The 25,086-nt window shown below is 30.1% G+C and overlaps 1 protein-coding gene across 1 annotated transcript; it reads right to left on the reverse strand.

The window, feature by feature from the left end:
• Positions 1-545: 545 nt before the first annotated feature.
• LOC126839625 (palmitoyltransferase ZDHHC20-A-like) lies at positions 546-10,457 on the reverse strand. Its single transcript, XM_050575019.1, has 8 exons — positions 10,350-10,457; positions 4,765-4,801; positions 4,574-4,695; positions 4,374-4,496; positions 4,055-4,309; positions 3,843-3,972; positions 3,655-3,781; positions 546-654 (listed from the first exon to the last, which is right to left on the reverse strand). Exons 1-8 carry the CDS (start codon positions 10,455-10,457, stop codon positions 546-548), a joined length of 1,011 nt encoding a protein of 336 aa, XP_050430976.1.
• Positions 10,458-25,086: the final 14,629 nt, after the last annotated feature.

The raw sequence follows: 25,086 nt of genomic DNA on the forward strand, positions 1-25,086 counted from the left end.
TAAATTGTGCTAAATTTCATTAAGCTCTTATCGTTTTACATTATGTCTGATCTTTTGTTCTGTACTGCTATTACTGCATCTGTAAGTAAACACATTTTCAAATAAAATACCATTCGTATTTTTAGCTTTGATGCAAAGCTAAGAAGGTATTGTTTTTTTACAATAATGTTCTTTTTTTTATACTTCGTATCCGAGGCTATAGTATTTTTAAAAAAAAAACACAATTTGTCAAGTTAAAATACAACTATAAACACATGTATTGCCTAAAAGTTGATTTATATTTATTTCGAAATTTTATCATCCATATGATAATCATTCGTATCAAAATGTTTATTTTTAGCAACAATAATTTTTAATACTTGAGAACAATTTGTAACGTCCATCCCCACTGTGCTGGCTTTTTTAAGAAATTATTACTCACCCTGATAAAACTGATGTCATCTGGGACGATTCCATATCTAACAATAATAACAATAATAAATTAAAACTTAAATTGAGATAAACTGTTGTATACAATTAAAAAAGAACAACACTAATAATAAAAACTAAAATGTATTACTAATTGAAGTTTCCTGGTCGTATATATCCGAATACAAAAGACTATGAGCTTCTGGTATCTTTATGTTGACTGGAAATGATACACCATTACCAAGGCTGTGTGAGAACAACAAATATTTTACATGCAGTTGGGTAAAAACAATTACTGAGTGTTAGTTCGAAAAGATGAAAAGTTTTAGCAACACATTTTAAAGCCAATATAAATATTGTTCGAAAAGTTGTTTAAAAAAGAAAAAAGTTCGGTAATTATTAAATAGGATATAATTTAAAAAAAAAATTGATGTCATGTGTCAATAAAAAATTAAAACATTAAAAAAAAGCCAGTACAGGTGGGTTTGAGTATAAGGGGGGCGAAGCATATTGGGGAGAGCGAGGTAACAGAACTGCAGATATTATTATTACTGAATAATAAAATCCTATCAAATACTTCGATGCTTAACTGTAAGTATACAAATATTGTCAATAATGTCCTTAAAATTTTATATTTAGTATTAGTGGGAATACGATTAGGGCTTATCATCTGTCTATAATAATTTGTTGCCTTATCACCTATAAATCGTACTTAACAGCATAGTAAAAATAGTTTTCAGAACCCTGTTAATTCAATTCAATCATAATAACTTAGAAATTTTCTAAGGTCAAGTTGTAATTTTCCCTTTTTTTGGTTTTTTCCGTAATATAAAAAAAAAGTTTGGCTAGATTTTTGGGAAAATTGTATATGTATAAGCTCATTCGTGATATATCTTTAGTCTAATTTCCAGGTCTAAAGGCCTAAAGATTCGATGGAAAAACAGAAATAATGAATGAGAGTTTCTACCACTTCTAGGGGAAAGGATTTGTAATATTTTTTGGATTTTTTAAAGAATATTAGTAGTATTTTATCTGAATTATTCAACTATTTTTAAAAATGTTATAGGATTCCGTAGTTATAGGTTGAAAAATATAGGGTATCCTTCAGATAAACGAGGATATAAGGCTTATTGTATGAAAACCAAGACTATAAATGATTATAGAGATGTTGTTTTTAAAAATGAAATAAATACTAACGAGTTAACGTTTAGCGAAAGTGAAAGACAAGATTGTGATGTTACAAGGAGACGTCACAGGCTGTAGCCGTACAGCCAGATAAACAACTGGAAGTCACGCCAACGGAAATACCACGACACAATCTCCACGATCGAGGTGAATTGCGTAAACCGGTCAGATGTGCATGTGTGTTAATGAACCTATAAACTATAATGAAGCTGTGAGTTGTAAATATAAAAGTAATTGAATTCAAGCCATGGGCGACAAAATAAATTCATTACATACTCATGGCACTTGGACGTTAAAGCCAACTCCAATAGGAAAACAAGTATTAAATAATTCTTGGGTTTACAAAATTAAATACGATGTTAACGGGCAGGTAGATAGATTTAAGGCGAGTTAAGTTGTAAACGGTTCTCTACAGATACATGGGATAAATTGCAACGAGACATTCTCACCTGTAGTCAGATTTGAATCTATCACAACAATTTTGGCCATAAGTGCGGCTCAAAAATTTGAATTATGCCAATTAAACATTCGTATAGCATTTCTTTTTGGTTGTTGGAGGACGAACTATAAATAGAACAACCGATTGGATATGATGACAATTCAGGTCGGATTTGCAGGTTACGTTGTATGGATTAGAACAATCTCCACTCTGTTGGAATTCAAGGTTTAAATAGTTCTTATTACAATTAAATTTAATTCAAAGTAAATATGATTCGTGTGTTTTCACTAATCATTATAATAATGAAAAATTGATTTTGGCTATTTTTGTTGATGATGATCTTATAGTCTCAGCCAGTAAAACAAAAATACATAGTAACTTAAATTATTTTCTAGGAATGAGAATGAAGAAGTTAAATGATGGATCATTATTTATTAATCAAACTAATTATTCTAGAAATGTTATTAAACGTTTTAATATGTTGGTTGCAAAGAAATTTCAATACCTATTGATAAATCAATGACACTGGATGTTCACACGGATTGAACAGTACTAAAAGAAGGTCAAATATCGTATCGAGAAGCAGTAGGAAGTTTTCTATTGCTGTCATATTTAACAAGACCAGATTTGGCATTTGCAGTTAATTTTGCGTCGCGATTTTTGGCAAAGCCAACTTATGCTCATTGGTCAATGGTCAAACGCATTATGCGTTACGTAAAACATACGATTCATTATGGATTGGCTTATAAATCTGATAATAATTTAGATTTAAGAATATTCACAGATTCCGCTTATGCCGGAGATTTAGAAACAAGGAGATCATTTTCGGGACATCTATTCATGTTGCGGTCATCTACAATTTCATGGCAAGCTCAACGTCAAGCAACGGTTTCTCTTAGTTCAACAGAAGCCGAGTACATTTCAGCCTCGGACGTAACGATGGGGCTAATTTGGTTTAAAAGTTATTTACTAGAGCTTACTATATACTACTAGTATATATGATAAATCGATATTATTTGTTGATAACCAAAGTACTATTCGTTTATTAAAAAACCAAGCACATCGATGTACAATACCATTTCATTCATGAGAAATGTGTGGAAGGTCAATACAAAAACACAGAAGAAATGTTAGCAGATATCTTTCAAAAGCACTCCCAAAAGACAAATTTGGGATGATTCTACCAACCATTGGAGTACAGAAGATATCATAGTAGAATAAGTCAATTTAAGGGAATATTAATTAAGAAGTGTATTGAATATAATTAATATTGTGTATTTGGGTTATGAAATACGAATTTGCAATGAGTAACACATTTAGTATTACCTTGTATAGTAATATACCAATTATTATAGAAATCATTGTATAACATTTAAAAGTTGTTTTGATACAACACCAATTACACTTGACCTAGACTCTACTTATATAAGCTATAGTATTTAGATGTTTGGCACCACTCTATTACGAATGCTGTAACGTACGTTGTATATTATTCTCTATTAATACTGTGTGATTTTATGTTAAATCATATTATCGTTGTGTTTTATTTCTACTTAAATACTAAACTTCCACCAAGTTATACAAGCGGATAATTTAATAATATTAGCTGCTATTTATCTCACCTTGTATTTATAGGAAAAGGCCACAATAAAAATTCTCTGCCAAAAACTTCTTGTATATTTTTAAAACACCCTAAATTAAATCCGTTTTTATCATAACGCTCTACAAATTTTGGAATACGGCGGTATTCTGAGAACAGATTTCCAAAATCAATTAATAATAATAGTTAATACAAATTAAACTGATTTACCGATAGTAGTGCGATTTTTAGAAATCAAGTAAATATGGATAGCAAGCATTGAAAACAGAATAATTGAACCCACTGATGCGATATAAAATAAAGTATTTATATGTATTTTATACCAAGGTCCTTGTAATCTCTGAAAAAAAAACGTAACACAATATTTTTTTAGGATTGTTTAACATTGCATAAAAATAACATTATATTAAATATAATTTTACTATAACAGATGTGGTGTCCCAAAATTTCAATACAAATTGTACTGTGGTGGATGCAACATAAATACACATAAGAAGTCCATAAATTAAGAATAATATAAAAAATTTATAGTTTGAATACGACACACAATTGTTAATCCACGGGCAGTGATGATCCATTTTTAATACACATTTTCCACACACTCTACAATGGTGGGCTCGATCGGGCTTTACTATTCTACATTTATTACAATATCTAATATCTGAAAAGTAGTTTCTCATTTTGTATATATATATATTACTTTGTTTAACGTAAAACGAGGAATAAATATGATAATATACCATCAGAATTTGAGAATGTCATGATCGGTAGATTTTTCGAAACTTCACGCAAGACAATGCTTTGTCTTGCCAAATCGATTGGAAGTTTATCAAACTCTTCGAGAGCTTCGTCAGAGAGCTTAAACTGTATTGAAATATAGATCAAATGCGAATAAGTATAAATAATAAGGGTATTAGAATAAGGTGTACAATGCAAATTACTTCTTGTGGTACACAACCAGGTTCCGTGTATATTGTTTTGAAGTACGACCACAGAAAAAATAAAAGTATAATATGGTAAATCAGAAGAAACGGCACTATAGTCTCTGTATCTTGGATTTGATCTGTAAAAAAACAAAATAATACGGTATCGAACGTAATATTTTACGGATACAATTAAATCAACCGCTTACTAAGGCACAGGTGATATACGTATGCATAGTATGACCACTAGGGTGGTTCTTATTTATAAACTTTTAAAACTTTAATGGGCTGCCCCGCAATTTTGTTCATTATTATGAGAAAAAAATTTGGGTAGAATTTGGTTTTGATAACTCACCCCCTTCACGTGCCGCAAGGGGGTTGAAAAATGACCAAATGGGGTAGTTTTATAGTTTTTTGTTTAAATAAAAAAATATTGCATTTAGCATAAAATTACATATTAACTTTATGATAGATCATTAAATTCTCTATAAAAAAGGTTTTCACAATTTTTTCCAAAAATGCATTATTATCCAAGAAAAAAAATAAAACATAATTTTTTTCATTAACGATGAACGATTGGAAATCGAGTAAAACAAAATAATTTATTATACAAAATTTATACAAAATTAAATTGTCTACAAAATAGATCATTAGGAAAAATTTCATACGATCAACCATCATGTATTTAAAGATCGTTTAAACAAATATATTGTGAAAAACGAAAATTATCGTTAGAAAAAAAAGTATAGAAATCGACCCGGGAACGAAATAAAATAATCATATTTTTTCCTATAAAAATGTTTTCCAAATAAATGAAAAAAATTATGTTTTATTTTTTTCTTGGATAATAATGCATTTTTGGAAAAATTTGTGAATACCTTTTTTATAGAGATTTTAATGATCTATCATAAAGTTAATATGTAATTTTATGCTAAATGCAATAATTTTTTATTTAAACTCAAAAAACTATAAAACTACCTCATTTGGTCATTTTTCAACCCCCTTGCGGCACGTGAAGGGGTGAGTTATCAAAACCAAATTCTACCCAAATTTTTTTTCCTAGTAATGAACAAAATGGCGGGGTAGCCCATTGAAAAACTTTTAAAAAAATTCTTCATCTATGACTAAGGACCACCCTAATGACCACGCAAGTATGCATAATAATAAAATCACAAGAACACTCTTAAACATCGTAATGCAGCATGAGCAACTGATTTTTTATGAGTTATGCAAAATTAAACAATGGAAAATTATGTTTTGATAATCAGGGGATATGCTAATCTAAGGTAGTGTAGGGAATCTATGGATGTAATAAAACTCAGTGTAACCATATTTAATGCAAAATAAAGGAATCGTTAGTTTTCCCCTTAAAGAAAAGCAACTATCCGTTCATCCAAAAAAATGATAAAAGCTAAGAGTTCTTCCAAATGATAACACAAATTTGTATTTTATCAGCGTGACCAACCCCAAAACTACAAAATATAAAATCACATTCTATCAGTCTGCCAATCCTATCAGAATAAAAGTAACTAAAATATAACTAACGTTTATCAGAATTAACGGTTATCTTAGAACCTAGTTCCGGCAAACCGCAAACGGCATAATTCAAACAATAAAAAAATAAACTGTGTTAAAATATTGAAAATATATATTATATTTTCTTAAATAGTACATCTTTTTACGATACATTTATAATGACAATAAAACAAATAGTTCATATGACGACAACGATAATTATTGGTAAATAAAATTTACTTTCGTTTCTTATAAATATTAAATGAATATTTTTATTAGAATTCTTTTTAAATTCATAATTCAAAACTCTTATTTTCACATGATATAAACATGCAATATATATATATATATATATATATATATATATATAACATAATATAAAGTGGTAAGTGTAGATAAATTTCACCACCTAAGCCGTCAAAAGCAACGTCTCTTATTTAATACTTAAATGTTAAACGTAGACCATTTTGTCGAATTTTCCATCATCAGATTATTTGTTATTTATTTATTCGTATGGCTACACACCGTCTTACAACTAAATCTATCGACCTGTCCAGGTGCGGCTATAGTATGTGCAAATATGTCCTGATGGATAATTTTTTTTATTACACAATATTAAATTAGCTGTTATTGATGACGAGATATTATTATCCGATATCGGTCATCCGAACCGCCCAGATGTTGGCGTTCACTTGTTGCGGTGACATAATCGAATGCGGTTTAACGGTCCCGACGAAATAATATTATCATGTCCATTATAATAATGTGCACGACCGCGGCTCTAAAAGAAGAAGTGTCCTCTCCCCTAAAAAATAATCCAAAATCTCCTCTACAACATCTGTTGTGTCGTTTGTTTACACGGTAAGTGAACGGGCCAATGTAATCGCTTAGGATCTCAGCAACAATAAACAACGTTCGATAATAGAATTATAATATTATTATCATCCCGTCTTATATTGACATGGATATGTCTTTTTATTATATCGATACCTTTTGTTCGGGGTCTCGTCTCAAAAATCGTTTACGTCCGAACCTTTTGCGGTTTTACGCATTGTATTGCGGTAAGATAATAACATAATAACAATAATGTCATTGTATACGGTATACCTAATAATAACACCTTATAATATTGTGGCACTGACACACAAAACAAGTACCTAACCGTAATGGACGCAATATTTGGCACCGTCCCAACTGTCATGATTCGACAAACGTTATTTTACAACTAGTATTCTGAATAAGTATTGTATTTCACAATTTTACAATTGTACAAAACTATAATATTAATAACATAATTTAAAAATAGTCAATATAAAAAAATGATATAAAAATCTCTAGTGGTAATTCTAATAGAAACGTCAAAAAACGAATTTTACAGAAAAGAATATGGGTTTTATAGAATTTTATTTTTGCGTTATTATTATCAGGAGTCGTTTTTCGGATATCAAAGGGACTTTTTAGGGTAATCTTTGGGTATTTGTAGGTGTGTCCTCGAGGAGTCTCTACTCTTTCATAATAGTCGAATTTGACCATAGGTAAACTAGTAAATTTTATTCACTTGTTAAATTTATGTTTCATATAATATACAAGTGACAAGTGACAAGTTAAAAAAAATTCTGGAAAATATTGTAAAAAAACTTGTTTTTCGTTTCATAAACAACAATGATTTTTAAAATATATTGAAAATATGATAACAATTTGACTAGTCTCTGGGAGTATAGTTTTTTAAGTGACAATTGTTATTAATATTATTTTATATTTATTCTTAAACACTGAGAATTTTTTTAAAATGTGGTCATCCTCGTTTTTAAGTTTAGACAGCGACGGTGAAAATTTTATCATTCGTCGAAAAATAATGTTCCGTTTAAGAATTATTAATAATTGTATTGCTCGATATGAATACAACGAACAGTTCAGATTGAACTCGGTTAAGTTGGAGTACATTGTCAGCCGTACAGTTCATCATACAAACAGAAATCATGTATTATCCCCCATTCAACAAGTACATATTTTATGCTTGCATTTTTTGGGAAGTGGTACTCAGTAGCAGTCTGTCCGGTCCTAATAAAATTGGTCCGGACCGGACCATGAAATAGAAAAATACTACTTATCCGGACCAGACCGACATGTAAAATATTATTTCGTAACTCGGACCAACCAAGCCCGGGTCAAAATTATGTTATTAAAACCCGGACAGGATTAAAAATGTTTTAAGATGTCCGGGCCAGAACAAACCAAACCAACTTGGCTAAGATAAAAATGGTATTATAATCGATACTACCCGACGAAGGAGTGAAACTGCAGGACTCCTCAATAGGCCTATTGGCGTACGCGGACGATTTGGTATTAATGGAAGAATCACCGAACGCACTGAAATCAATGTTCGACCGTCTACAAAGAATGGCATCGAAAGTAGGACTACAGATAAACGAAACCAAAACGGAGTACATGGTCGTTGGCAGACGAGACACTGCCGGTGTGTACTTATCCTTGAATGTAAGGAACTATGTTTTCAGCAGAGCCAAGCAGTTTAAATACTTAGGGTCAGTTATAACTGAAAAGAATGAGATAGTCAAGGAAATTTCAGCAAGGATACTTGCCGGCAATAGAGCTTACTATGGACTAGCAAAACTGCTAGGATCTAGATCTTTATCGAGGGAGCTTAAGATACAGCTATATACGACATTACTGCGTCCAGTTATAACTTACGGAGCGGAAACGTGGCCACTACGAAAAGAAGATGAAAGAAAGCTGATAGTATGGGAGAGAAAAGTTCTAAGGAAGACTTATGGACCGATGAAAGATAGCAAAAGCAATGAGTGGAGGATAAGAACGAATAATGAGCTGGAATTACTTTTCCAAAAGCCGAATATATTGGAGACAGTAAGGAGTAAACGACTAAAGTGGACTGGGCATGCTTGGCGTAGTCAGAATCCTTTGTTACGTATAGTATTAGAAAAAGATCCAGTATGGAAGAGACCACTGGGAAGGCCTCGTATGAGATGGGAAGATCTGGTTAAAAAAGATTTTAAATAAATATATTTTTATTGTGTAAAAACGACATAAGTCTATTATTGTGTTTCACCGATAGATTACCATTTATACATTATATTTTATTCATTAAAGGTAATTTTTTTTTATAGTTTTTGAGTAATTGAAACTTTAAATAAATATCGAAATTTAATGTTTTTTATTGTTGATACCGCATGTTTTTACAGCCAGAAATGTTGTTTACCATGACTTTTTCATGGAAGAAAAATATATTTTATCAAATATGATGTTGTCACGTGTTTTTTACCTCCACCGGGTTTAATCCTTTTATCAGGGGTTCGTAATGTTGGGACGTTGTAACTGTACATTGGTAAATGGCGCGAAAAGTGTAATGCGTACTATTATTATAAATTTGTGTTGCTATTATGACTACAGTTATATCGTTTTGAATTATAAATTTATAAAAATGCATAAATTGAATTAAAAATCAATTCTTGATATACTCGATGCTGATTTATCTGGTTTTTAATGATTTGTCAAGAGACGTTGAAGAAATTGAAATTGTTTTAGGCAATTTCATTCTAAAATTTAAGTAAAAGTTATATACATTTTAAATAATTATTAAAAAAGGATTTGTTTTTATTTCTGATTGAACTACTTAAATAATAAATAAGTATTTGATAATTTTTTTTTGTCAGTCACGCAGTGTCCTATATACGGGACACTTTGCAAGTCCTAAACGGCTTGAGATAACAAATTTTAATTTTCACCAAAAGTTTTCTAAAAATCCTATTATAAAATATGCCTAATATCATAATTTTAGGTTAAAAAATTGGTGGATCTGATGATATTGACGACCAATAGATAGTGTTCTACATTATGATGTAAATGAAGCATGTTGGTCTACTGGAATAATTATGCTAACAGTTAATGCTTCTATGGGCATTGTAATAAACGCAAAGTACATATTATTATTTTATCAATATATTTTAATTAGATTATAGTCTAACCTGTTACATAATATTATATTCTTTTAGTAAACGGCAGTAGAATAACATCGCATGATAAATTAAATACCTACAACTTTTATACTTTTCATTGTTAAGTACAACTGTTTAACCGTATAAAGTTAGAATTATCTTCTACTAGTTTGATATAGTATTTCTAACCAAAACTATGTGGGTATAAGATATTCTTAACATAATTATACCATTTTTAATTAATGATAAATCAAAATGGGATTATCTAATCTGTTTTCAAATGTTCACTTAGTTAAAATAGAGTTAACCTGACCGCTTGATATCCAACCTTTTAATTTCTGATTTGATAATTTTATTTTATACATATTAGTGGATTTGGGAATAGCCTCATTAATTTCCCCATTAAATATGTCCATAGCTACGTCTATATCATTTTAAGTTTCACAACTTGACCAATCTTAAGTAAATATTAACAAACTTAAATTAGTCTCATTATAACTTATTAAACTTTTTGTGAGCAAAAAGAGCTTTAATAGCAGATCTCGATGAGAACGAGATAAGAGATAAATAAATATGATGAGATGCTGCAACTTGCAATTGTGTCTCTTTATTTTATAATATGTATTATTTCAATTTTTTTTTTATAATATAAGAAAAGTATACATTTCTTAATAAATGGAATGTAGACAGTTTTTGTGTGGTATTAAAACTTTAAGTTCATCGTAGAGACTTGGTTATCGCTAAGTAAATGGCCATATTAAATAAATAAGTACATAGATTAATAAAATGTGGGCTATGCAATCTTCTAACAAATATGGACATTTTCAAATCAAGAGATAATTGTAAATTTGCAAATTTATATTGACCAAAAATTGAATCATATTTTTAAATCATATGAATAACTTTTACTGAACAAATTCACATTGTTTAGTTTGGTTTCTTTAATAAAATATATACCCAGAGTAGCTTAATATAAACTAATTTCTGTAAAATATTAAGTGAATAATAATTATTTTAAAAACAATTTTTTTTCTCACCACAAGTCTTTATCCGGCAATAGGTTCACTTTGGACTGTACGTTTATAATGTATAACATATACTTATAAGTTATGTATATACACTAATATAATGTAATTTATTATGAATTTTGCATTATATAATTTTACGTGTATAGTGAATACACGATTAATTAGAGAATTGATAAAGATCTAGCTACAATTTGCAATAAAGATTAGAACCTAACTAAAGGCAATGCTTTTGATATTAAAATACGAAATTTCTTTTGGCGGGTTTTTGGTAAAATCGATATTGGTACTATCTATAGTGTTACACATTTTATAGGTTATGTAACATTTATTTCTTATCACATGTTATCATTTTTTGGAAGAACTACCCCCAACTCCAACGGCGGCGGTAGTTGGAGAACCCCTGTTGTCGAGAAAAAAAAAGTTGATAACATATTCGCCAGCGGTCACTTATCATTCTCTCGAATCGAGTGACGAGTCATTTCTCTGGCCCTCGCCATCGGCGTTTTTACGTTTGAGTTTTGATGCAAATTCAATTTTTTCGCATTGTCGTTTAGAATAAAATATTCAGATGTTTAATAATTCGAGTTGTCGGTATTAATTTTAAACTGATTTTAAATTAATTTTAATTTTTAAATTTTCTTGGTCTGTATAATTGACGAGCCTATTACAATATATATTACGTGTTTGATGAACGTGTTGGTTTTTTTTTTTAACAAGAGAAAGGAAAGGTTTAAAACCAACTTGTTAAAACGATAAAACATTTTTGTTGACAACAAATACACATTGTGCTCTGACTATGTATGTGGCCGTAATATTTTTGAGCATGTAAAAAAAAAACTTGTTCAGTATGCAATAATCAAGTAGTTACTGGTTAAGGTGTATGTGCCAGCCAACAGTATTACGGCCAAATGGTCAACGGTTAAAGTGTTAGTTTAATATATTTATTTCTATTATTTATTATTATAAAGAAATTGTTATGTTGGGCCGCCCTCTCTTGGGCTTGGCCCGGGTGATCACTCTTCGCTTAGCAAAAACTAAGTGGAGATTGTTATTAGATGTACTGTGAAACCTTACATGTTTCAATTGAATGGCACAGGGGAAAAACGGTAGTTGTCACATTATAAAAATTATAGAATATAGCAAAAACAAAGTTAGTAAATTCCTCTATCTCTTACATAAGAACAAAAAAAATCACATTAAATGGTACTATAATAATAAATGTATTTATTTAAACAATCTATTAACATAAATAAAAAAATTTATTGGGATATATTGAAAAAAACCATTTAAAAAAAAAAATTGCATAATGTGACTACTACTGTTTTTCCCTTGTGCCCTTCAATTGTCTACGTGTAATTCACCAGCTGCCGGCCAGTTCTGCCGTACCGCCGACCAGAGACTTTGAAGAAATGTAAACACTAGATGGTGTGCACATAGTATCAACCTTAAATCCCAAAGTTTTTATATATTTATCAATTTACCAAGGTTCATTGTTATATAATGCTTTAATACCATATGTGCAATATAAATAAGTATCTTACGATTAAAATAAACACTTGAGCAGTAAAAAATGGATAGTACCTCTTGGGATGGCTTTATGGGTAGCATGGAGAAATGTTGCAGAAATACCCGGGGATTCATTTATTAAAATCATCTTTTGAACTAATAAAATAAGATTGTATTTTAACGGTGTTCGATATTTCAGTATTTAACCATGCTTGATACTTACAATTTTATTGTTCATTCTTATCTATCAGTATTAACCAATATCCTATCTTTGCATAATTCCTGTTCGGACGACTTCGTAAGTAACATTTTAATCTTATTATTCCTATGAACAAAAATGTCATCTGAGTCAAAAGAATATTTTAACGGTGTTCGTGGATTCCACGTAACCGTGTTCTAATATATTATGCGAATAGTCAAACTTTCATTCCTCACTTTGCAAGTTCTCGAGTTTAGTGTCAATAGCATTTTGTTATATTAACTATATTGAGGGTGGGGTGATCACTTTTATTTTATTTATGTTTAAATAATTTCTATTACATTTTTGTACACCTTACATTTTGCGTTATATCCTTGGGTATAGCCAATTTTAAAGGATTTGGTCATTTCCATTTTGATGATACTGCTGTGCAAGCGGTCACCAACCCAACAAGTCTGCACCAATACCCTTATATTATATGCAGCTCTAATATTGGTCGTATGTCGTCAGGTGAATACTAATAATTTATTAAATTATAAGTAAGGATCATAATTAAATTATTGTATAACGGTAGTTATCAGACTCCTTTTAACGATGCTCTTACCTATGTGTATTTAACCGTGCTTAAGGAGTGTAGGTGATTTTAAAACATTTAGTTTAAACTTGTTCTTATTTTAATAACGTTTGTTTAAATGTATATTTTTTTTTTGATAAAACATTTTGTTAGAAATAAACAATTTTTATTAGCGTTTCATGAAATTATTGTCCAATATTTGAAATATTTTTTATATTTTTCGAACCCAATTAGTCAAAATGTTAAATATATTATTAATTCTATAAATTAAAGTAATTTTAGGTGAATAAGTTGCTGCCATAGAGTAGGGCTGGCGGTATTTGATATTTGAATACCGGTATTACGGTATTTAAATATTACCAGTAATTACGGTATTTACCAAAAATACACTATTTACCGAAAATAGGTATGTATCGGAAATAAGGTAATTACCAACAATTTTGGTATTTGCGGTAATCTTTGTAACTATCACATAAGGTGTACAGAGTATACGTACATTTTATATTATAGCGTTCCTCATAGTTATTCAATGTAATTTTTTCCATAGATTTAATAAATAAATAAAATTATAATGGTTTAACGTCTGTAAGTTAATTGGAACTATTTGTTTATAATATTGTAACTGTGATTATTTTTAACATTGTGCACATGAATAATCCGTTCCTTTCTTAAATTTGCCATTCATGTCATAATGTCACGTTGTTATATTGACTTAATCTTGAAATATATCAAACGAAATTACCTCAAACTAAAATATGTAATTAGATGTACAAAGAAAAACGTTTGCCGTCTTATGTCCTGTGAAAATTATATTTTCTTATGTTATCCTATTATTTTCATGCGTTTTTATTATAGATATTATACAGTGATTTTTCATCGTGAGCCGCTATTGAATCTCACTATTAAATCTCAAAGGATTTAATTAGTAATTGAATTTTTTTTTTTGCATAATGCTTTTTAACAATGTGATCTCAATATCTCACAAGTTTTTATGTTTTAACCCCACCCAAACTAACTATTTTTATATAAACTTTTAAATGGTAACGTGGATATTTTATTAACTCTTTTCAATTAAGAATATTTTACTAAAAATGAAGTGCACAAAAAAAAAAAAAGAAATTCAATCATTGACAATTTTATTTATTACTTTGTCTTTAGATCGGCATGTTTTTCTGCTTAAAACTTAATACTAGATTAATGAATATTAATTGATGGTAGTTAAAAAATAATGTACTAATTTGTAACGAAACTGTATGTGTTCGAAAATATTTTAATAATCTCCCTCCCCCCAGGAGAAAGGTTGAAAGTGTTTTTTTGGTTAAAGTTGGACAACGAATGATTCGGATTTTAGTTATATTACATTAAATCAAATACCCATCTTAAGTAATTTGATAAATTATGGATAATTATTACAAACACTAATATTTTTAGTAATTTTAAAGATATAGATATAACCTAAAAAAAATATTATGAAAATACTACAATACAAACAGCGCATATGAGAAAGTATTTTTATGAAAAAGCCGGACAAAATTATTTAATGAACTTAAGTGGTCAAAACAAAATAAATAATAAAATTTAAATTACAAAAAGACTTACAATATAAAACATTATCTGATAAATTTATCAGGGACTTTGTTGAATAGGGCCCACGCTTTTAAATGTAAATCTTTTTAGTCAAAAATTAAAGATGTTTAGCATTATTTAAAATTGTAGTTAATTTTCGGTTGTTTTCAAAGTAATTGACATTTTAAATAAAATATGCTACAATTGAATGGTAAATTGTTCTTGTAATAAAATAATTTTTTACTTTTTAGTTTACTTTTTACTATTTTTTTTTTTTAGAAAAGCATGTTTTTAAAAAAGTTTTTTTAAATTTATATTTTTAGTTTTTAGTTCTATTAAAGGTATTTAATGATTGCTGAATAGTTTACTAAATTAATTTTGGATGATTTGGAAAAAACATGAAATTTTAGTGAAATGACCCCAACATTTGACCCTGTGTAAGGCGACCTAGATGTCCGAGTCCCAATATGATTACGTGATATTGTATTGTCATCCAAGATGAGTGTCTGAGCTAAGTTTTAGCCCTCTACAACATCGGAAAGTGGGTAAAATTAATTTTGCAAGATTTGAAAAATACCCGTACAAACGTACGTACGTGTTAGCGAACTAAAGAAAAGCATGTAAAAACATGTAGATAATCATAAAAAATATCATTAAATCATAATAGAAATATGTTTTTGTTTTGTTGATTTATTTTTACAAATTATGATATTCGCGTTGTCCACATATTGCAACAACTCTTAAAAAAACCTAAATATTGTAAGTTTTTTTTTTTTTTAATAATTTACTACTTCACTGATTAGTAGTAAAAATTATGATTAGAAATTTGCTAAGATTGTAGTACAAAAAAATAATATCAGGAATAACAACATACATAATAAACTATTGTGAAACCTACCTTCTTAACTTTTAAGCTAGAATTAAATGTGTTTTTACGATTCATACTGAAGTGTACAAAAAATTAATATCGAAACATATAAAAACTGAATAAATCATTGCATACGTGTTACCTTCTGTTTTATTTTTATACTTTGTAAATATTTATTATATTATCATACACTTGGAAATGTATAACTATTATGGTGATGACCCACAAGTGAGCACAAACTATTCGTGTATATTTTATCATTTAAACTTTTCAAGATTGTTCCTACGCAATAATCCAAGCGTTTGGTTTTGTGGAACATTCTACTCAGATAACAGTTATCGGTCGAGTTCAGCTTTATAGTATAATATTATTATAAGGAAAACTAAACGCTAGAACACGTATAGTGTAGGAATGTTACAAGGAACCATGTAAATAGTATAAAATGCTAAGAGGCGAAATGTATGAACGACATAATTTAGGTTGTGCGAATAAATTGGCAAAGAAAGAACCGGATGATTGCAGAAAGTGATAATGTAATTAGCACGGTGAAATATTATACGCCTCAGCCCGCAAAAATACTATTGATCGTTTAAAATAATGTCGAAATAACTTTGACCCATCTGAATTGATTTATGTTTTGATGACGCACAGCGCTACCGTCGCTTTCGGCGCCTGGACAAAACGCTGGATGTGTAGTTTACCCTGGATATGCCGCTCTAGCAGTTTTGCAGCTACCCTTACACGAATAAGACGTCCTTCGGCCGGCATCGAACGTCCAGAAAAAACTCAAAGAAAATTGTTCAAGGCCTAATCGTTCAACTTATCCGAGTGAGTATTGTTTTATCGTTGTTATTTTAACAAAATATTTCAACCGAATAGTCGTGAGCGGCGTTAGACGTATTTTTTTACTTAATCCAGCGACACGGTAGTGGCGCGAAGCTAAGTAAAAAAAATGGCGAGCGCTTACCGGGGCGTGTATACTCTACACAAAACACCGCAATCCCATTAAACGCGTGTAAATTTTACCATAAATTTCGGAATGAATTTGTGGGCTAAGGGCTGGACAGAAATGCACATACGAGATATCAATAGATTGGGAAAGTCGTGTAGATCGGATCGAACTAATTAACTTATCGATTGGTTGAATACTTTCTTAGTTACAATAAAAAAAAAAGAACATTTCTGAGGTTTCCAGATACTTGTTTTAGTCAAAAAATTATTATGATGACCGCGCGGTGCCAGACGTTGTGCACGATGGTGAGGGGTCGGATCGGGGGAGTCCCCACCATTGTTATGTCTACAGCTGTTTGTTGTGTATTGTGCTGTACCTTGTGGTGTGTTGTCTTTGTGTATAAATTGCTAATAATAATACTGACGGTTATTACTTTATTTTTATATTATAATATAAAAAAAAAAAAATACTGATATCCCAACAAAAACCCTTCGTAATCTCGGTGTAAATGGTAGCTAGGAAAAAAAAAAAAATGTTTCTACATAAGCTTAAAATACGTGATATAATATAGGAACTAACTAAGCACCATAATGTAATATATTTATTATACATCGTTGTCAACAAATAAAATCATTCGACATATCAAACCAGTCATGAAAAAATCGAAATTTAGTTTACTTGGCCGGAAGTCTGTTTTCCTGCTTCCTACCTAGTAAATATAGCACATGTTATAATAGGGGCATAGTAGGATAACTATAGTAGGAAAAAAATTTAACTTCCAAAATATGTAACACTCTCTTTCCAAACAATACCTTGTGATTTCTTAACGCACTACACCAGTTTTCACTTAAAATAATTGATATGTTGTCGTTTTTCAAAACATGTTTGTTCATGCTGTATTACAATATTTGACCATATTCAAATATTTATGTTTTTTCTCGAGTCTTATCATCTTTTGAAACAACGAGTTTTTAGGTTTTTAACCCCTTCTCAAACTAATTATTTTTATAACAACTTTTGAAACTTAATGGTAACGTATATGTTCTATTAACTTTTTAATTAAAAATAACTTGCTAAACATTTTGTAGGGCGTTAAAATAATCCCCCGGTATATACCTGTACCTACTTTTGTCTAAACACATAATATGATGTACCTATATTTGCAACCAAATTGACTACTAATTATGTACACGAAAGTCACCTATACTTAATAATAAAAAATACATTTGTCATTTATTTATTTTTGCTTAATTAGATTTAATAGGTCTTTTCGTCTTTCAGCTTACGTGCGATCGATCAAAATGGGACATATAAACATTTTATTCTACTTGTTTTACATCAGCATCCTCATGGCAGTAGGGTTCAAATTCAGTTACCGCCACCTTTGGACTTTTTTGGAACTACTGAGTAAGCACATTAGTCATGAAAAACAAAAAATACATTAAATAATCAGCAGCTTATCTTGATGGTCATGAATTATAACTACCATCGTCGTCTTTCGTGAAAAAAATAATTAAAATAACGACATCCGTCTAGAGATACCGTCGCTTAAGATGCAACCTCATAGCTCATTTTTCCAAACTTGACAGGAGATTAAAAAAAAGTCCGTTTCAATTACCAATATTACCATTCTATGACGTTATGATGATTATTCGATTATAGCGTCATCTATTGTCTTTATGATAATTCCGAGCCCGTCAGTCGATTGCCTGCAGAGTAGATTAAAGCACAGTGGACACGTCTTAAAGTAAAAAAACATTTTCTCATAGAGTCCACTATCTTGTCATTTAACCTTAAATTATATTTATACACAACTCATGTATAGAAAAATCCACTACATTGATTTTAGTACTATCGTTTTTTAAGTGTACAGGTATAAAATAAGCCCTGGATTTCCCTCGTAAATTGAAATAAAACAGTGTGGCCAACTTGAAATCAGATATGAGCTGCTGTTGCATCTTGAACGACGACACGCTATAGTTGAACCTTGAATCGATCGGGGCTCATAGAATTTAATATAATAATATTTAACGCTTTTAACGATAACGATTGTTTGTAGTAATATGGACGATTGATGGCCAACTTATGGAGGTATACAAACCAAGCAACTTTGAAATCGACGCAATGTGCGCATGGAACAATCTGAAAACGACACTAACAGCCATTTTTTATTTTGTGCTACCCATGTTAACAAAGCTGTACATACTGATCCCCTTCTTTGTGTATATAATTTTTAAATATATGAGTCTATTCCACTCAATGCGACTATGCATAAAAGTCACCGGTAAATGGAATAAAAATGGATATTTGACCAACTGGTTCAATTATTACACATAATATAATAATAATCATATATAAATGGACTGTAGGTCACGACGTGCCGTGATATTATATCACCTCAGTATCAATAAACAATCTTTATGAAATGAAAATTAACTAAATTTAAACGTTACTACAATTTATCTACTTTTCTTGTTTTATTTTATCATTTTATTTAAAAAATTTAATTTACAGCATAAGAAATAACAAAATGCATTTAAAGTATATAAAATTTAAAGGTTTTTTTAATCATTTTCTGCATATGGACTTAACATAAAGTTTTTGTGAATTTTTTTTTAAAGTATTAGTATTTGTATTTTGTTTGCACTTATTTGTAAGAACGTGAATGATTATACAAATATATTAACACATATTTTCCACTTTCAAATGTTGTTTTTTTTTTATACATTTGTTTTTGTAATATCTTATGTGTACCAAACCTTAAAAATATATGTTTTTTCCAATCATTTTTTTATTGCATATTAACTGAATTTCTACCATTACAATTAAACAATTCGTTTGCCTAAACTTGTACATTTATTAGGTCTCTGTTACGATGGATTCTGGCAAATCCATGCGTATTGTTTGGTAAGCATTTGAAGTATTTTTATTTTAACTTTCGACTTATTATCTGATTCTAATAGATTAGTAAATATCAGATAAACACAGACAATGATACTACGATTTTCGGTAGTACAATTTGTTAAGCTATATAATTTTAATCAAACAAAATAATTAAAATTTACTTTTTGGTAAAAGTGATTTGAAAAAGGTGATGCACACATTCTCAGTTCCTTATCGAAGTTAAAACACTTTTAAAAGTGAATTTTTAAAAAATGTTAATATAAAAGTCCGTGTAACGTGTTTCTGGGTTAACTGATTTTAATTGTTGCATCAGTTTGGATACACACAAAATAACTATTTGGCGTCGCTGGGCCAGATAGCAATTCCAAGATCAGAAGCAACTACCGATCGAACATTGCAAGGTGGTAACATAAGAGAAAACAACATTATTTATCTTCACTTACTGTCGCTTACTTATTTTATACTTATAATATTTATGATACTTAAAATCAAGCGCAATATTAATGTCACACAAACTCGAACAATCGTTAGAACCTAAATAGTGTGACATTTGTTTATGATTACCGTAATTAAAGATATATAGTACTACGACGAAGGACAGACGTGTTGATGGGTTTATTTTACACTGTAATTGAGTTAACAATGCCGGATTGTAAGAGTCTAATGGTACCAAATAAATCTGATAAGGTAACGACCGATTAAATTCTAATTGGAAAATATGAAGTCCATGTGAGAACCGTAAACATTAGGGACAGAGTTGGGTTGATACGAGTTCAGAAATGAAAAGCGCTCATAAAATATAACATCAAATTTTTTCTTTTCATAGTTTTTTACACAATTTTTACGATTTTTTTTTTTGTTTTCACCTCTTTCCAACATAGTTGTTTTAATAGCAACTTTTGAAACTTAAATGGTAACGCATACATTTCATTAACTATTTAAATTGAAAATAATGCACTAAAAATGTTGACTGGTCGATATCCAGTTTTGGATAGCTATTTTTAATGTTATTGAAGTGTCATGTTTAGGGCAGGAGGATTGTAGTATTATTTTTAAGTTGAACACCATTCACTATGTATTTAAATTGATAACTTAGCAAAATATATTGACACGAACTATTAATTGGTAATAATTACAATAACCTGGTAAAATATTAAGAACTGTAGAAACATTAATGCTTCTTCATGAGATCATATTTAACTTATCGATCATTAATGATATAATAAAACACCATTTTCATCTTCAAAATTATTGTTTGATTCCAATGTTTTGTTTAAAAATATCATTATAAAATTTTTGGGCATCTTCAGGATTTGTGCTGACAAACATTCTTCTATTTTTCTATCAGAATTAGATAAAAAAGTTGACACCCGGTAGACAAAAATACCTAAATAAGCAATGTAGTATATTTTTTTAGAAAAACAAAGATACTTAGATGGTAGTTTGTCTGCCGTTGCTTGGCTCTTTGGACTAAGCAATAATAAATCATTGCTTTCAATGGAAATACTTAGCAAAACTCAGAATTATTTACTATAATAGGTCCAACGTTTTAAAGACTTCCTTCTATAAATTAATTATTTTTGTATGTAAAATGTTTTAATTATTCTAGTTAAAAAAACATTATAATAAACCCCCAACTATCGTTTGTTATTATTATTATCTTTACAACATTTTGTAGCCTCACGTGTTGGCCAGTAGCCCAACCACGCGATATCGTAATCTGCTGTTCTTAAGTTATATTTAGAGTACCTGGAATCAAAGATTTGTTTAGACAGGTTTATTTACCTTACTTACTTGGATTGCCAATTAGTGCGATTGCAAGCGATAGCTGTCAGTGTCAGTGTATTCGAATGCTATTAAGTTTAACTAAACAATTCAGAGCTTATAAATTACAATATTTCACAATAAATCATAGAAAAAATATATAATTTGTACAGTTAAAAAATTAGTACGATAAGAAGGATATTAGAATAATAAGAAAGATAAATATATTAGCTGTGTATGGCGGGTTTGAAGATACCAACAACATGGTGTTCATAATCAACATATCATAATGGTCGGAAGAGTGGTGTTGTAGTTAGGTGAACAGGTCTCAACACCATCAAAAATAAATACAAAATTATTTATACAGACTACGGAGCTCAGATATGCTAATGATGACGATTTAAATAATAATTATCATATGAAGACCAACATTTAAATATTTAAAATAACAAAATATTATAGCATCAACGTACACCGGTGTAGATTTCAAAAAGTGAGTACAATTAGTATACTATTTTTTAGGTAGCACCAAAGATAAAATAGGGGAAGAGGAAAAGTCGGAGATTTATAAAATACAACGTGATGAATGTGTTGACAGCTATGTAGTTAAGACATTATTAGATTTAAAAAACACATGAGGAACATAAAAAACCAAAAAGTACACAAATCTCCAGATGCGGAGTATTTAGTGGATACTAACCATAGCATTGTTACCGAAATGGCGAAGTACATATGTACGCTATAGAGTATTCTTTTTGTGGTTAAGAGTTTATTTAAATAGTTTATTTTTTTATTTCTTTCCTCCTTTACTCTTAAAAATAAGAAAAAAAATATTTAATGCAAAATAAAGGAATCGTTAGTTTTCCCCTTAGAGAGAAGCAACTATACGTTCATCCAAAAAATTATAAAGCTAAGAGTTCTTCCAAATGATAACACAAATTTGTATTTTATCAGCGTGACCAACTCCGAAACTACAAAATATAAAATCACATTCTATCAGTCTGCCAATCCTATCAGAATAAAAGTAACTAAAATATCACTAACGTTTATCAGAATTAACGGTTATCTTAGAACCTGGTTCCGGCAAACCGCAAACGGCATAATTCAAACAATAAAAAAATAAACTGTGTTAAAATATTGAAAATATATATTATATTTTCTTAAATAGTACATCTTTTTACGATACATTTATAATGACAATAAAACAAATAGTTCATATGACGACAACGATAATTATTGGTAAATAAAATTTACTTTCGTTTTTTATAAATATTAAATGAATATTTTTATTAGAATTCTTTTTAAATTCATAATTCAAAACTCTTATTTTCACATGATATAAACATGCAATATATATATATATATATATATATATATATATATATATATATATATATATATATATATATAACATAATCTATTAATCAATTATTGTAGTGACTAAGTTCATACGTACACTATGTTGTACTAATTTGTGTGACAATACTATTACATCCTATTTAACAGATATGGTGTTATTTTTTGTAAAATTGTTTTAATTGCTGAATAATCCGTAATTTATGATGTAAATTTCACCACCTAAGCCGTCAAAAGCAACGTCTCTTATTTAATACTTAAATGTTAAACGTAGACCATTTTGTCGAATTTTCATCATCAGATTATTTGTTATTTATTTATTCGTATGGCTACACACCGTCTTACAACTAAATCTATCGACCTGTCCAGGTGCGGCTATAGTATGTGCAAATATGTCCTGATGGATAATTTTTTTTATTACACAATATTAAATTAGCTGTTATTGATGACGAGATATTATTATCCGATATCGGTCATCCGAACCGCCCAGATGTTGGCGTTCACTTGTTGCGGTGACATAATCGAATGCGGTTTAACGGTCCCTACGAAATAATATTATCATGTCCATTATAATAATGTGCACGACCGCGGCTCTAAAAGAAGAAGTGTCCTCTCCCCTAAAAAATGATCCAAAATCTCCTCTACAACATCTTTTGTGTCGTTTGTTTACACGGTAAGTGAACGGGCCCATGTAACCGCTTAGGATCTCAGCAACAATAAACAACGTTCGATAATAGAATTATAATTTTATTATCATCCCGTCTTATATTGACATGGATATGTCTTTTTATTATATCGATACCTTTTGTTCGGGGTCTCGTCTCAAAAATCGTTTACGTCCGAACCTTTTGCGGTTTTACGCATTGTATTGCGGTAAGATAATAACATAATAACAATAATGTCATTGTATACGGTATACCTAATAATAACGTCTTATAATATTGTGGCACTGACACACAAAACAAGTACCTAACCGTAATGGACGCAATATTTGGCACCGTCCCAACTGTCATGATTCGACAAACGTTATTTCACAACTAGTATTGTAATTATTACAATTATTGAAAATATGATAACAATTTGACTAGTCTCTGGGAGTATAGTTTTTTAAGTGACAACTGTTATTAATATTATTTTATATTTATTCTTAAACACTGAGAATTTTTTTAAAATGTGGTCATCCTCGTTTTTAAGTTTAGACAGCGACGGTGAAAATTTTATCATTCGTCGAAAAATAATGTTCCGTATAAGAATTTTTAATAATTGTATTACTCGATATGAATACAACGAACAGTTCAGAATGAACTCGGTTAAGTTGGAGTACATTGTCAGCCGTACAGTTCATCATACAAACAGAAATCATGTATTATCCCCCATTCAACAAGTACATATTTTATGCTTGCATTTTTTGGGAAGTGGTACTCAGTAGCAGTCTGTCCGGTCCTAATAAAATTGGTCCGGACCGGACCATGAAATAGAAAAATACTACTTATCCGGACCGGACCGACATGTAAAATATTATTTCGTAACTCGGACCAACCAAGCCCGGGTCAAAATTATGTTATTAAAACCCGGACAGGATTAAAAATGTTTTAAGATGTCCGGGCCAGAACAAACCAAACCAACTTGGCTAAGATAAAAATGGTATTATAATCGATACTACCCGACGAAGGAGTGAAACTGCAGGACTCCTCAATAGGCCTATTGGCGTACGCGGACGATTTGGTATTAATGGAAGAATCACCGAACGCACTGAAATCACTGTTCGACCGTCTACAAAGAATGGCATCGAAAGTAGGACTACAGATAAACGAAACCAAAACGGAGTACATGGTCGTTGGCAGACGAGACACTGCCGGTGTGTACTTATCCTTGAATGTAAGGAACTATGTTTTCAGCAGAGCCAAGCAGTTTAAATACTTAGGGTCAGTTATAACTGAAAAGAATGAGATAGTCAAGGAAATTTCAGCAAGGATACTTGCCGGCAATAGAGCTTACTATGGACTAGCAAAACTGCTAGGATCTAGATCTTTATCGAGGGAGCTTAAGATACAGCTATATACGACATTACTGCGTCCAGTTATAACTTACAGAGCGGAAACGTGGCCACTACGAAAAGAAGATGAAAGAAAGCTGATAGTATGGGAGAGAAAAGTTCTAAGGAAGACTTATGGACCGATGAAAGATAGCAAAAGCAATGAGTGGAGGATAAGAACGAATAATGAGCTGGAATTACTTTTCCAAAAGCCGAATATATTGGAGACAGTAAGGAGTAAACGACTAAAGTGGACTGGGCATGCTTGGCGTAGTCAGAATCCTTTGTTACGT

This window comes from Adelges cooleyi, unplaced genomic scaffold, assembly GCF_023614345.1.
Source record: "Adelges cooleyi isolate 19-005CV unplaced genomic scaffold, UGA_ACOO_1.1 ACOO_flye_CR_arks_rails_tigmint_CR_PRNA_307, whole genome shotgun sequence".
Lineage (NCBI taxonomy): Eukaryota > Metazoa > Arthropoda > Insecta > Hemiptera > Adelgidae > Adelges > Adelges cooleyi.